The sequence below is a fragment of the Oncorhynchus mykiss genome, chromosome 22 (genome assembly GCF_057628025.1).
Source record: "Oncorhynchus mykiss isolate SJ-2025 chromosome 22, ASM5762802v1, whole genome shotgun sequence".
Lineage (NCBI taxonomy): Eukaryota > Metazoa > Chordata > Actinopteri > Salmoniformes > Salmonidae > Oncorhynchus > Oncorhynchus mykiss.
In genome coordinates, this window is record NC_143043.1 from 17,537,557 (window position 1) to 17,553,102 (window position 15,546).

The 15,546-nt window shown below is 44.4% G+C and overlaps 1 protein-coding gene across 4 annotated transcripts in view; it reads right to left on the bottom strand.

Annotated features, from left to right (window-relative positions):
- Nucleotides 1–15,546, bottom strand: part of LOC110501466 (E3 ubiquitin-protein ligase ubr3) — a 42,193-nt gene that overhangs the window by 4,482 nt on the left and 22,165 nt on the right. For 2 of the 4 annotated variants that reach the window (XM_021579056.3, XM_021579053.3), the window contains 10 exons: nucleotides 14,881–14,991; nucleotides 14,581–14,781; nucleotides 14,160–14,296; nucleotides 10,898–10,983; nucleotides 6,319–6,421; nucleotides 4,060–4,160; nucleotides 2,357–2,481; nucleotides 1,256–1,363; nucleotides 913–1,038; nucleotides 617–796 (listed from right to left, as the gene is read on the bottom strand). In XM_021579056.3, coding sequence (XP_021434731.3) covers nucleotides 617–796; nucleotides 913–1,038; nucleotides 1,256–1,363; nucleotides 2,357–2,481; nucleotides 4,060–4,160; nucleotides 6,319–6,421; nucleotides 10,898–10,983; nucleotides 14,160–14,296; nucleotides 14,581–14,781; nucleotides 14,881–14,991 — 1,278 coding nt within the window. Of the gene's footprint in view, nucleotides 1–616; nucleotides 797–912; nucleotides 1,039–1,255; nucleotides 1,364–2,356; nucleotides 2,482–4,059; nucleotides 4,161–6,318; nucleotides 6,422–10,897; nucleotides 10,984–14,159; nucleotides 14,297–14,568; nucleotides 14,782–14,880; nucleotides 14,992–15,546 lie in introns of all 4 variants that reach the window. The other 2 variants (XM_021579055.3, XM_021579052.3) reach the window with 1 other exon arrangement.

Here is a 15,546-nt window from a genome sequence, read left to right on the forward strand (position 1 = left end):
CTCGTCCACTCGCTCTCTAACCTTCCTGTCAATAGACTCTTTTAGTAAGCGGACTCATCGGCCCGGCTCAGCAGCCTTAAGACATCGAAGAAAATACCACAGCACTTTGTTTCTTGCTCCTCTAAGCATCAGCCCAAGAAACACTGAGGTTACTGTACATTCATTTCAGTTTGGGCAGTGAGTCTCTCCACTTGCTACTAAAAAGGATATAGAAATATAGGAAATAAAAGCTGGCCTGTTTTAAGCCTTCTACCGAATAAATCCTTAAGTTCCTATATGCCACATTTTGTGTATGCCCTTCAGCTCCACAGGGTGCGACAATAAACAATGTCCACGGTTGAAAGGTATGCGGGAATCATCCAGCATGGCCGTGTGAAGCGATGGGAGATTTCATTGTGTGATGTATGGCAGAAAAGGACAGTGCTGATTGACAAAGGTAGTGTGTGAAAAACCATCACTCCCAGAAGTGAAGAGGGGTTATATTCAGCGCCACAGCTAACACATGGTGTCACTAGTACCAAAAGAACAAGGAAAAAGAATGACGCCACCATTGGTGTTTTGGAGACGATATACTGGAGAACGATTGGTGGAGAGAAGTGCTCAGCCTCAAACCTACCATTGATTTCTCAGCCTGAGTGTCGGCGAGCCCTGTGACCTCAGAGCACCATTGAGACATCAGGTCGAAAGCACTGACCGTCCAGTCCAGACATGAGGCACTGTACATGGGGTTAGATGGTTGAGGGGCTGGGTCAAGGAGCCCTAAACAGCCAGCCAGGCCTGAGAACTCTTCTTCCTCCTGAAACAGAACAAATGGTCAGTATGAGTTAAAGCCGTGAGGTTGGAGCAGCTATGGAATAGAGACGCAGGCAGGCAGAGAGGTGGGGAGGTGCGGAACAGTAGCAGTAACCGTACCGGGCAGCCTGACAGGTTGTCCCCATAAAGATGGTGCTGCAGGAGACAGGAGAGGCGGAGGTAAGGCAGGCAGAACTGCTGGAGGCTGTACTCTATGGACTGTGGGGACCACACACTGGAGCTCAGCTGGGAAAGGAAGCACAGGAGTAATGCCTCATCAATAACCTCTCAACAGATAATGGGGTGATATAGATCTCCTTCAGAGAGAGCACAGATGGTGTTAAATGGGCAATTTATCATGTAAAAAAATAAAGAAAACTGAGGGTGGGGGGGGGCTGGCTAGCCAAGTACTGGGAGCTTTGAAATGGTTTAATATCTTTTTACGGAACTTGATATGGCTTACCATGGATGGCTCGTCGGTGTTCACGTCATACACAGTCTTCACCTTGGACAGCTCAGTGATGACATGGCTGAGAAGAGCTTCATAGGACTTCTCGGCATTGAAAGCATTCTGTGGGAGATGGTCCAAAAGCAGTGGAGAGGTGACACATTGAGAGTACATAATACTTTTTGTAGTACAACAGCAGTATGACACAATTAGGCTCTCAGGAGTCTCACGCCACTGGAACAGCTTAATATGGTATTCAAGCAGTCCATTGTCAAGTGTGCTGCAGTGTCTCCAACCCCCATACCTCCCTTTAAAATGTGCACTGTAGAAAATAACTTACGCAGAATAATAAATTATTTTTATGCAATAAAAAAAAATAGGCACCGTTGATAAGCACTAAGAAATGACTGAATGAGTGTTCTGATCAAATTCAACTGATTGAAATAATAATCTGATAGCGTTTATCAAGCTCACGGTGGGGGGGGGGAATAGAAAACAGCAGCCAGTCTTATCTAGCCTGGCGTTCTCTGTCAAAGATTTATAGCGGGAGGAATTTAATGTCTTTGGATTTCCTTCCTCTGGGCTCGGGATCTCGGTTGAGACAGTCTTTTTATCTACAGCAATTTAAATACAATGACATCCCTCCAAATGTGGCCTGTGTTAACAATGAGGATTTCCAAGCCGTCTTAATGACAGCTTGTGAGAGTGCTACACTGTTCGTGACAAAGTGGGGTAAGATATTCAGCTGCGCCACAATAGATCGAAAACACCCTGAAGGGGAGGCATCTTGCTGTTGGCCCATTTACATTCCAACCAGCCACTCGCTAATACAGATTTAATAGACTGAAGATGAATAGCCAATTAATGCCAACCAGCTCCGGTAATCACTCTCTCCTTGTTAACGATGATCGATATATCTACAGCCCAAACTGCTTAACGGAACTCGGGGCCAGGTCTTAATCTTAATTTGCGTCACACCTTCATTTGCCACGGATGTAAACAGGTCCCAGGGATAACAAGTAGAAAGTATAGATATGTTGTGAAGCCAGTGCATCCTAAGGCCCTTGGGTAGAGTACAAAGCAGCAGTACGGCGAGGAGGGTGATATCTCCATTACCTTCTTGAGAGTTCCAGACGTGCTCCAGGCCTGCCTCTCCTCGGGGCTGAACTTGGCCGAGAGAGCAGCCAGGGCCTGGGTGTACTGCAGGTTGTACAGCATCCTCACCAGACAGATGAAGTGTTCTACAGGGACAGAGAGGCGACGCACAGACCCAGGTTAGGTGCACTAACGTCGGAGGAACAAATATATCGTGTCGCACATACGTATTCTTGGTCAAGACACTCGGCCCGACCGTCTCATTGTTTTGAGAATCACAACAGATTTATAACTAAGTTGTTGCCATTCTCATTGGAATAACTACTGTTATGGATGACAGTCTGCTTAGCATAAAAAACAGGAGTATGATGGCAACGCCTATTGTTTTGGGAGAATATGCAAATACTGCCCTTCATTGGCGTTTTGACAATTATGGATGTGAATAGATCATCCTAGCATTCAGCCAAAATAGGAAATCACAATAGCCTAGATGTGTTATCTACACAGACCACTTACTGAATGGAACAACACATTGATTTAGAAATATTTTCTCTCTTCCCAAGTACTACTTAGAACAGCTTGTTAAATAGAAAGCAGTTTCATTTATGAGAAACCGGAATAAAATAAATTACTTAAGAGGCCTAGAATGCTCTGTAAGCTGGGCAAATCAGGGTGCCTACAAGAGATTGACACCATTTTTATTGGGCTAGAAGACAAGTCAATAGGTTGGGTTTGGTCTCCAGGGGAATGGCTCTCATCTCCAGTGTTTATAAAGGCTCATCAAATAGAGACTGGTAATTAGCAGGAGGCAGCCGGCACCCAGGCCGCCAGGTGGAAATAGGCGTTGGATTTGAAGTGACAAGAAACACAATGAGCGCCATTATTTGCCCTCCTCAGGAGAGTGGTGCTGGTGACAGGTCCATTGTGTTGCGTCAGCACATTAAAAAGACAACCCCTTTACTGCCATGAAGGACACACAGGCTGTTAGGACCTCCCCGCCCCTCCCACCTATCCACTCTAAACAGGACAAAAACCCAGGCACGTCCTGATCGCCATGCCCCGACTTTAATAAAATGCTTAATTCACACCCATCTCTCATCATGATGTATTACAATCAATTCTCCATTCCACAATGAGGACCGTCATGCTTATTTTGGCTTAATCAATGTGGAATTGAAAAAATATACAAAGACCATCTAAAAGCTAATAAGACATTGAGTGCCCTTTTCCCCGGCAGACTCTTTAGGGCAATGTAAGGAAGTGTTATTCAGTCGATATGGAGGAGTGCTCTTATAGCTGTGAAATGGCTTTCGTTTGAGAGAAAAAACCTGTCACAGACATATCCCCTCACAGACCCAATGGCTCTTTATAACTTGTATATTGGTTTAACAGAGTTGATTATCTCTCCCCTGTTCTGATGCTAGGAGAGATCATCAGGCCTCAAACCACCTCAGTGTCCATGGGTTCAGTCAGTTCAGTAATCACTGAAATGATCAGCTTTGTGTGGCATGGCACACCATTAAGTAGGCCTATGATTGCTGCAACCTGGCCTCCGACGTGGTGATAAGATAAGACCCCTCCCTGCATTCAGTCATGATTCGGACTGGTAACGGTTTGCCGTTTTGATCCAGCCACTGAGAAACATCATTAACCCACCTTCCCCTCCCGGTCCTTTTGGACTGATCGGGAAAACACAGTCAGGATAGTAAGAACAGTGACAGCACCTTTGCGTAGCGGCTGTGGCATGGTCAACACAAAGATGATCAGCAGGGATGGGCAGTCTCTGAACAGCATGGGGACTTCTGGTCTCTCGTCATCCAGGCAGCTGTAGGGAACAACACATGGAACCTTTTACCAATACAAAGCTCAGGGTAAGGATTTTTAAAGACGTGTTGAAAAACATACAGCACGCTCATTAAGAGTAAAGTATGCAGTTTAACAAGAAACTGTGGGTACCCGTAAAAGGTTTTATTAGGGGGTGGAAATGGGCCGGAACACCCACCGGAAGACCGTTCCAGGAACGCACGTTCAATTTGAATACGATCGTGGCCTGGGTGAATCCTGTGTCCGGTCTGGAGCGTGAAGTCACAAGCTCTGCTGGTCGGCTACTGTGTAGCAGCGTACCGGTGCCAAAAGCCCTGGTCTGCCCTAGAAAGACTACGTAAACAAACCCCCCATAAAATGGACTGCCGTTGTGGGCTCTAAAATGTGTTTGTTATGATCAAGTTCGATCTCCCAAGGTGAATTATTTTTATTCATGAAATGAAAAAAAGATATATATTGCTTTTCCTTAGAGAGAATTCCTCAATACTTGTATTGCACTGCAGAAATAGTGGAAAAGTCCTCATTTATAACATTGAATGGTAGAACGCAAATCAAATGTTTCTGTATAAAAAGTTTAACCAAATTTCCCAAAATCAATCCTGGACATTTTACAACCCCTGACCATTCCCAATAACTTGGCATTGGTAGGGGAATGTTAGGGAAACCATAAATGGAGTGAGGTTATGTACACACTATACATATCCTATTGCTTTTTATATTGTCAGGGCCAAGAGCAAAGTCCTCCCTTGAATATATACGCTGCACTTGAAAACGTTGCTTAATAAAAAAACAATGACAACACACACTTTCTAATTGCCCTCCACTTTAATGCAGTGGGGGAAAGCAAAGCACATTTCCTTTATATCCCGTGACTCACTGCTATAATGCAGCTGGAGCCACATACTGAAGATTGTTGTTGCCGTCTCCATTTAAAAAAATGGCTTGTTTTCTTCTGGCTGCCCACAGAGAGAGCCTCTCATCTCCACTCTACCTTAAGGAGACGTCCAGGGATTTCGACTGAAAAGGGGCCACACTTACACAATAATGCATTCCATTTTATAAAAAGGCACTCGACTGTTCATTCTAGCGTACAACAGAAAAACTGACGCAGCAATCTGCTTTTAATTCCCTCTCATGCAAAAGACTAGACTACAGTATACAGCACTCGCAGCTAAATTGCAGTCAAATCCAGATGACCAATACATACAATGCGAAATGCAGGTCTTTTGAAAACCCCCAAAAATGTGAAACGCATCCACAAAAATGGACATATGAGAAAGGATATGAAAAAAGTGAATGTCTAGGTCACTGTCTGGAAGGCATGAGCGTCGTCATTCCCTTTTCCCATTTAAATAGAGCTACACGGTTGCCTGAGGGTGTCAGTGACATAGCTGCCTTCCGAATCCCTAACAAGGTATTTTTAACACAAAATTGCTCCACCGAGACGCCTGCATGGCTCGAAGCATTTAAATAGTAACAGGTGTAAAAGCCGTCTTGGGAGGGAGAGAGGTCGTTAGCTTATCTAATAGTGCGAAGTGTTATACGAGTGGGATGCTGATCGCTCTCAAGGCTGTAAACCTCAGAAGGCAAACTGACGCCCGAGAGCACACCTGATGCTACACAAACAAGCAGTGTGGAGAGAGAGAGCGTGTGAAGAAGACTGCCTTGTTAAATGTCTCGGTTTCTACGATGCTGTGAAAGATGACGCTGGGCGGGGGAGGGCTGAGATGTGTGGGGCAGTTGTTTCTCGGTGCAGCGTCTGAAGGGGTCGTGTCGCTCTCTGTGGAGCACCCGGTAATTGGCCAGATGCAGCAATTATTGGCATCTATGGCAACCACACATGGTTCCTTCTCTGTTTTTAAATCCTCTTTGCCTGGAGGAAAAGCTGTCAGGGCACGCAGGATGTGGTGGTGTTGAGCATGAGGGGAAAGTGGCACTGATTACAGGCTGTGCTAGGGTAAACTGGGATCAGGAGAGGGCTATAGAGATGTCAGGTGAGGTGGAGCTGCAGGATTCGGGGGGAGAGAGGTTCAGTGTGTTTGGCTGATGCAGGGTGTGTGGCGGAGTTTGTGATATGTGTAGTGGGATTGCAGGACGAGGAGAGGCCAAAGTAGATGAAAAGGTCTGTGTGGTGTAGCGTCAGGGTAGCCGTCACTCACTTGTCTCTGCTCGGAGCCACCTGGGTCAACCTGGTCCAGGGGTTGTAAGCAGAATCAATGCTGTACAGACGCATGTGCATGGCAAGCACGTGGAACAGCTGATCTGAAAGACAGAGGAGACATTTTAAAAATGGTCAGCGAGATAGATCAGAACACTGGCACAGAAATGAGACAGCTACTGTAAAACTGTCCACCTGCATGTCAGTAGGCCAGCGCCCACGATCAGTGAATCAAATGCAAAATACAGTTGACTTGATTGCACTGAGCGTAATGGTTTTGCTGGGAGAAATCAGGCCAGATGGATAGACAGCACTACTCTGCTCCCAGCTATCCTCTGGTCAGGAGTCACACCTGTTCACTGTGTAACATGAACCTTTCTTTTTAAATTTAATTAGGCAAGTCAGTTAAGAACAAATTCTTATTTACAATGACGGCCTAGTGTAGGAACAACTGCCTTGTTCAGGGGCAGAACGACAGATTTTTACCTCGTCAGCTCGGGGATTCGATCTTGCAACCTTTCGGTTACTAGTTCAACGCTCTAACCACTAGGCTACCTGCTGCCCCAAAGTGCACGCACACACAAAAAAATGTTATCACCTCCTGGAACAGTGTCCTCTTATTTTATTTGCTCAAAAAAAATGTAACCTACTTCTTATAGTGGCCTCACACAACAGCCCACTAGGTTAGTGTTCATTAGGGCCATAGTTAAAAGTGTATTGGAAATATGAAAATTGTACCCGAAAGGGATATAGCAATGGTAATGGCATCTTTTTGTATGTACCAATTGCACCATGGTTCGTTGGACAAAGTCTATGGGAAAATTGAGATTTTGGATTAATGCTGAAAATAAGGTATGCACAGGCTTAGGAGATCTTTACGTTTTGTTCTAGATATGTGAATTTTGAAGCACATAAAGGTTTCAAAATGTATAAGATCTCCTAAGCCCATGTTAAGCACATTTTTTTAAAAACCCTATTCTTTCCACATAGGAATGGCTGAACGAACCAGAGGTAACTCAATTCTGTTTTTTCGGATTACAAGCAGGCAAACGCTTTATACCACCTGCTCTCGTGTAGGCTACTTTTTTTTTTTACATGCAACCTTGTCAACAAACTAGCTCAATATTTGACTTTGACCCCAGAGAGTTACGACAGCTGTAATGCAGCAACACATTGAATTCCACTGCTGCAATATGGACTTTCAGGTGTGTTTGTCAACATGGCTGTCAAACTAGCGCAACACCGCCCTCTACAGTCGAAACACGACAGCAGCAGGATACAAACCAGAGGCTGAAGGAGGTGAGTGACTCCGATTCAGCCCCCTCCGCCTGTCAGATGGGGTTCAAGTCCCTCCACTAGAGGACAACATGTGAGGAGTGACACTGTGGCGGAAGGAACGCCAGCCAATGCCCTTCAAGGTGGCGGGGAACCGGGCTTCAAATTGCAGCTCACATGGCTACCACCTCTGCCATCTGCATGCTTCCCCCTCAGCCTGCTGCTCTTCTCTGCTCCCCCCCACAGCCACACGGTCTGACAACATCAATAGAGACACCTTCAGATATTGATCTGGCCTTGCCAGATATCAAAACTCATGCTATTTGCCATGATCTTTACCCCCGCCATGCCTCTAATCTAGATTAGTCATGCCTGTGTGACCTATGGTGGGCCTAGATTACTTTTACCTCCCCAGTGTACAAACCCTTTTGAAATGTGCCCATAGGAATTGACCATCTCATAGTGATATGGTGGGTGTCGGCCTAACAGTATTGGATTGGATGTTCAAGGCCGTCTTCTCTGTGCAGGCTACATCAGTAGACTGGCCTAATTCAAAACCTTTTCTCTGGCTGATAAACCACATGCGAGCTATTTGAGGGGTGGACTCTCCAGTTGATTTAAATCAAGGGATTTCCTACTCCCCTCTCCAGCCCATGACATCCTCATGAGCGTAACAATATACAGTGGCAAGAAAAAGTATGTGAACTCTTTGGAATTACCTGGATTTCTGCATAAATTGGTCATCAAATTTGATCTGATCTTCATCTAGGTCACAACAATAGACAGCCTGCTTAAACTTACAAACAATTTTAAAATGTTCATGTCTTTATTGAACACAGTGTAAACATTCACAGTGCAGGGTGGGAAAAATATGTGAACCCTTGGATTTAACAACTGGCTGACCCTCCTTTGGCAGCAATAACCTCAACCAAACAATTTCTGTAGTTGTGGATGAGACCTGCAAAACGGTCAGGAAGAATTTTGGAGCATTCCTCTTCACCAAACTGTTTCAGCAATATTCTTGGGATGGCTGGTGTGAACTGCTTGAGGTCATGCCACAGCATCTCAATTGGGTTGATGTCAGGACTCTGACTGAGCCACTCCAGAAGGCATATTTTCTTCTGTTGAAGCCACTCTGTTGGTGATTTACTTCTGCGTTTTGGGTCGTTGTCATGTTGCGTCACCAAACCGCTGTTGAGCTTCAATTGGCGGACAGATAGCCTAACACTCTCCTTCAAAATGTCTTGATAAAGTTGGGAATTCATTTTCTGTCGATGATAGCAAGTTGTCCAGACTGAGGCAGCAAACCAGTCACAAAACATGATGCCCCATTCACCATACTTACAGTTGGGATGAGGTTGATGTTGGTGTGCTGTGCCTTTCTTCTCCACACATAGTGTTGTGTTCCTTACAAACAACTCAACTGTAGTTTCATCTGTCCACAGAATATTTTGCCAGTAGTGCTGTGGAACATCCAGGTGCTCTTTTGCAAACTTCCGATGTGCAGCAATGTTTTTTTGGGGGACAGCAGTGACTTCTTCCTTGGTGTCCTCCCATGAACACCATACTCGTTTAGTGTTTTACGTATCGTAGACTCGTCAACAGAGACGTTAGCATGTTCCAGAGATTTCTGTATGTCTTCAGCTGACACTCTAGGATTCTGCTTAACCTCATTGAGCATTCTGCGCTGTGCTCTTGCAGTCATCTTTGTAGGACGGCCACTCCTAGGGAGAGTAGCAACAGTGCTGAACTTTCTCCATTTATAGACAATTTGTCTTACCGTGGACTAATGAACATCAAGGCTTTTAGATATACTTTTGTAACCCTTTCCAGCTTTATGCAAGTCAACAATTCTTAATCTTAGGTCTTCTGAGATCTCTTTCGTTCGAGGCATGGTTCACCTCAGGTAATGCTTCCTGTGAATAGCAAACTGAAATTTTGTAAGTGTTTTTTAATAGGGCAAGGCAGCTCTAACCAACATCTCCAATCTCTTCTCATTTATTGGACTCCGGGTTAGCCGACTCCAATTAGCTTTTGGAGAAGTCATTAGCCTAGGGGTTCACATACTTTTTCCATACTACACTGTGAATGTTTAAAAGATGTATTTAATATAGACAAGAAAATACAATAATTTGTGTGTTATTAGTTTAAGCACACTGTGTTTATTGTTGTGACCTAGATGAAGATCAGATTCAATTTGATGACCAATTTATGCAGAAATCAAAGTAATTCCAAAGGCTTCACACACTTTTTTCTTGCCACTGTAAGTGCCTTGTGGGATATGGCTTAGGAACTCACTTGGGTTATAGTTGTTATCGCATGTCCCACGTTCCCCTCCATATCCCATTCCCTATGAAGACAAATCACTAATGTATTGCTACTTGCCCGCCAGCACAGCTACGCAAGTTAATGTAGCTCAGAAAATGGCAGTCCTCTAGCGTGAAATGTATTTTGCCCCAATCAAGGATGACAGGCCTCTCACTAGTGCAGCGAGCAGCTAAAATGCATCACCACTAAACAGACTAATTAAAACAGAGCAGGGAAATGGGATGCCTTCATCCACAGGCTCAGTTCTGACTAGGAGAAAGTAATGTTTAACATATGAAAAAAGGGTCAAATTCAAATGACAAAGTACAATAAAGGAGAAACACCTTGAGGGATCTAAAAACGAGTCGCCAATCCAAAAAGCGAACCTTATACGGTCTGCATCTCTGACACGGTCTGCATGTCTTCCCATTCGATACCATTCTCTGAGGCTTTGTCTTTGACATTGTCACAGTGGGGCCCAGTCACAGCTCAGGACAACATCACTCAGTCTTCATTCCCAGTCCCCCCAGAGCAGGCCGCCCTTGCCACACAATCAACTACAACAGCACTTGATCCATGTCTAGAAAACACAACGGCAACAGCTCACCTGGGATACCAAGCTCGCCTTCCCTGCTAATCGACAATCTTTTCAAATGGTCCAACGGTTACATCAATCCAATCTCAACTCTGATACTTCATTACACAAAAGGTCGATGAGACAAGGCGTCCCCGCCACCCACAAGTCACCGTATTCGTCAGCCTAAATACCAATGAACCTCATCATAAAATAACAATGTAAACAGACAAATACTTAATGCTCTTTAACAAAATTATTATTAATTTTTAAATGCGATGATATGAAACATGGGTCGACGGCACACTTCAGATGTACACAATAGCGACGTGGTCGAGCAGTAGCAGAGTAGATGGATGGACGAGGGTTCACTCATGTTAATCTAGTGGGAAGCAAGGCCAGAAGAATGGTGTGGTGTACTCACTGAGACAGGAGCGCTTGGCTGCACCACTGGCACCTCCAGAACACAGGTTACCTCCACGGTGCACCAGCTCCAGCTCCAGGTTTGTCCTGAGGAAACACAACCATTACTAAGCATACTGGTAGGACTTAGAGGGACAAGAGGAAGATTAACGCATTTTCACAGCCATTGTTAGCTCAGGCAGTCTGACTGAGTTTTCCCCCCCATTCAGAAACAGGACAACAACAAAAAAGTGGATTATTAACATTCCTTCTTGTCATCTACCGGCTATGGCAGTAGCCACTCGAGCATATCGATTAATCAATTGACCGATTTTAGCGGCTGATATTAGCCTTTCACAAATATTTGTATCGGTTTTTTATCCCACAGATAAAGCGCCGACATTATAAACATATAATAAACAAGTCTGCTAATTTTATGACATAAAAAAAAGGTAATGTTGCCTCAAGAGGGAACATCATTCAGCCATAAGCTTGGTCAAATAAACAAGAAACACACTTTACCAAGCAAGCAGCCTTGTCCTCATCACATTCTCACTTTAACATTAGCTGGCTATGTAGCCAGCAAGGTAGTTTGCTTAGCTAGCTAGCAATCTGTGCTACTTTAGTGCGAACACTGGACACTGTTAGCCCCAGTGAATACTCGTCCATGACACAAACGTAACACCGTTATAGTGTCTGGACCTATTATGTTAGATAATAGGCTTAGTTCGTTTTGTGAAATATGCAATCTGCAAAAAGCAAGACCGTTGTCGCAGATTTATCATTCAGTCCATGTGGTTGCATTCACGATGAGATAAGTAGCTACGGTTAGTTTGCTAACTAAATGAAAACGTGTGACCAAAACCAGTGCGGCAAGATTTTGCCTGCATAAAACAGTCATCAGCGCATGCCATTTGCAGTTGAAATGTATAGCCAGTACATGTCCTATTTAATAACAATGTAAGGTACATATGGTTTCTATGACAAAATATTGTCGTAATGAACAGCCAACGTGTGCTCGTCAAAGGTTGCCATTTACGTGTTTGTTTACATGACCTGTGACTGTTGTAAACACTGTAGTAAATCAACTCGAGACAAACGCTGAAACTGACACCTAGTGGTAAACACTACAAACGGCATGTTACTGCATTTCAACGCTTATTTGTGGACAGTGCAGTTTCAGATTTACTTGACAGTTTACTTCAACCAGCCATCCCTTGTGGTGGTTTAGCACAAACATTTTTGCATGCTTCTTATCCACTGCCATAGACATATTTAAATTGTACCTAAGAAAATAAACTAAAGAAAGGATTAATTTACTGCCATATTTATACAGGATATAGTTGCTTTTTGGTGGATATCCTGTAATCCACAAATAAAATGTTCTTAAATAACGTTAATTTTAATATATTGTGTTAAGAAATCATAATTTACAGAATACGTTAAACCTTTGGAGCACAACGTGTAAAAAATAAAAAAAATAAATAAATAAATAAATAAATATTGGCAGATATTTCTGTGACTTTTGCCTCCATAAAAAATTAGTATCAGACCGAAAAATCCCATATTGGTCGGGCTCTATTAGCAACCTAAAACAGTAGGGCTAGTGGGCAAACCTAAACGCATCACCTAGCAGAATTATCCTCAATATATGCATGACTGACTTTACCCCCCTTTTTATAAAAACCCATCAGATTTGCTGTTGTGTTTGTTTTGGACCAGCTATTCCGTATCAACAAATTACAGAACTTCAACGGTTCCGGGTTTGCACAAGCTAGGCTGTTAGCATAACAGCTGTTTCATCCACAGTTTCCATGTATAATCTCTGCTGTGAATTCCCAATGCATATCCAAACATTTAATATAAAAATTTGCGCCACCAAATAATGAAATAAAAGCCATAACAGAATAAATTGATATTAAAAGCAGATACAGTAGGTGTTGCTAAAATTAGACTGAACTGGAGTTGTTTTCATCCTGCCACTGGCCATTTCCTCCCAACGGCTGGGAAGGTGGGGGAAAATCCTCAGGCTCCCTGTATGAAAAAGCAATTTCACATAGATAATGCAGCTGCACCAAGCTCCATCTGTCTGCTACTGATAAGAGCGCCCCTGTGACAGAGGAATTGTCTATTCCTCAGGCAATTTGCACTGTTCACTGAACTTGTAAAAGCCAACAGAAACCCAGACACAGGAAGCAGGGATTTCTTTCTGCCGGGCACAGGGTGAGGAACCGGTTGAGTGGACCGTGTCATGGGGAGGGGGAGAGGTCGGCGAGGGACCAAGGCCTTCCCACAACACTCTGGTGAAAGAATAGAATGACGGTTGCATTCTCTACTCCCTGTAACGCATGATCAATTTCAGGTTATGATAAAAGCACTGCAGAGCGCCTGCTACCTCCAGATTTTTACAGAGGAGCGTGTTGTTCAAGGAAGGACGATTTGGGCTCTAACACACAGCGCAACAAAACTGTGAATAAGCGCTCAGGAGAAAAAGAGCTCTTCAAATCAGTCAAAGGGAGGCAGAGTGATAAATCCATACAGTCAGAGGTAATAAAAGACTAGGCAAAGGATGGTGGAACCAACCAGAGTCAATACCATTTTACTGCAGTCGTAACTGACAAAGCTGCTTAGAAGCAGCACTTCCAGCCCCACACTGCAGTACAAGCAGAGGTATGAATAAAGGCAATCAAGAAAACCTTCACAGGTTGCGAGCAACTTCATTTTTCCCTTCTTCAAAATACTCTATTTATCTGATGCAGGTACAAAGACAAATTCGATACGCTTCGACTGTACACCAAAGTTAATGTACAAAAGCCTTTTCAAGCAGCCCTTCTCAAATCGAAGAAGTGCACTCAATGGGAAAAAAAACAAAACAAAAATACAACTAGGCTAAACTCAGGAAAGGTTGCAGTTCTCTTTCTGTGCCCAGTTATTGTAGGCGAATGTCAGGCAGGGAGCTGGCTTTAAGAGCACAAAGGAGCAGACAGGACAGGCAGCCAGCAGCCACCAGACAATAGTCAGTGGTGTGCATAATAAGAGCAGTGAAGGAGGACCTCCCTGTCTGACTGGAGCAAGGTGAGGGGGTCACTAGCCACAGGAACATAGTCTCACTGAAAGATAGCCCGCAGTGACCAGTCTATCCCACATCTCCAAGGCCTGTCAGCAGGGTGCACTTTCACTTAGTCTAGCTTGAAATTGAGAATTCTCTGTATGACTGTGACAAATGGAGTCTCTAAAATTGTATTATTTTGAAGAGTCTCAGAGCAGACTGCGGTGTCCCTCACCTGGCCACAGAGTACATGAAGAGGAAGTCGTTGTCAGGGGAACCAGGGTTCTTGCCATAGTCCATGTACTTCCTCTGGGTGGTGTTCTTGATGTCCTTGATAACCAACTCCATCTCCTTACTGAGGTTGGACTCCGTCTGAAGGGGAAAGGTTACACAGTGACTCTCCATTTTGACAACAATGGTAATTTCGACATAACGGTCACCCACTGGTATGGTACGGGAAACATACCACAGCAAAGGTTTGCCAGGAGATGACCGGTTCAATATGAACAGAGGCCAAACTGGGGTACCACTAAAAAAGCTGCAATATTGTTAGTGTCAGTCTCATTTGTCAGCTAGTGATGCGTTAAGATGGAGTGATCAGGGGAACAGACTGGGGTGAAGCTGTATAGACCTCTCTGCCTTACAGTGGTGCTTACTGGGAAAAATCCCAGCTGCTCTTGCAGGTCCTCCACCTCCTTCACCAGCACAGAGGTCTTCTTGTTGCTGGGCATGTGCCAGCTGACCACCTCGGTGCTCCGGCCCGGGCGGCAGGGCAGCACGCTGTTAGCAAACTGTCTGCACAGCGGGCAGGTGAACTCTCCCTTATCCACAGAGAAGCCCTGCATCACCTGGTCATTCTGTGTAAAAAAAATGCACTTGGGATTATTACAGATACAGGGTAGGACTGCCTCATGTCCCTTATGTCAATCCATACTCTCGTATAGATACTCTCCTACCCGCAGTGACTCCATGTAGGACTTGTGGCAGTCTATGTGCAGGGTGTGTCCACAGGTCTGCACATACACACCTCCATCCCAGCCTATTGAGACTGACTGCAGACAGGAACTCTGCGAAACAGACAAGAGAACAGCACAAGACAGGTTAGAGTCTATTCCCTTTGAAGTTCCATAATGGTAGAAATGAAATATATAGACTCAGCAAAGAAAATAACGTCTCTTTTTCCAGGACCCTGTCTTTCAAAGATAATTCGTAAAAATCTAAATAACTTCAGATCTTCACTGTAAAGGGTTTGAACACCGTTTCCCATGCTTGTTCAATGAAACATTAATGAACATGCACCTGTGGAACAGTCATTAAGACACTAACAGCTTACAGACGGTAGGCAATTAAGGTCACAGTTATGAAAAAAAACACCAAAAGAAAGATGCCTAGGGTCCCTGCTCATCTGCGTGAACGTGCATTAGGCATGCCGCAAGGAGGCATGAGGACTGCAGATGTGGCCAGGGCAATAAATTGCAATGTCCGTACTGTGAGACGCCTAAGACAGCGCTACAGGGAAACAGCACAGACATCTGATCGTCCTCGCAGTGGCAGACCACGTGTAACAACACCTGCACAGAACCGGTACATCCGAACATCACACATGCAGGACAAGTACAGGA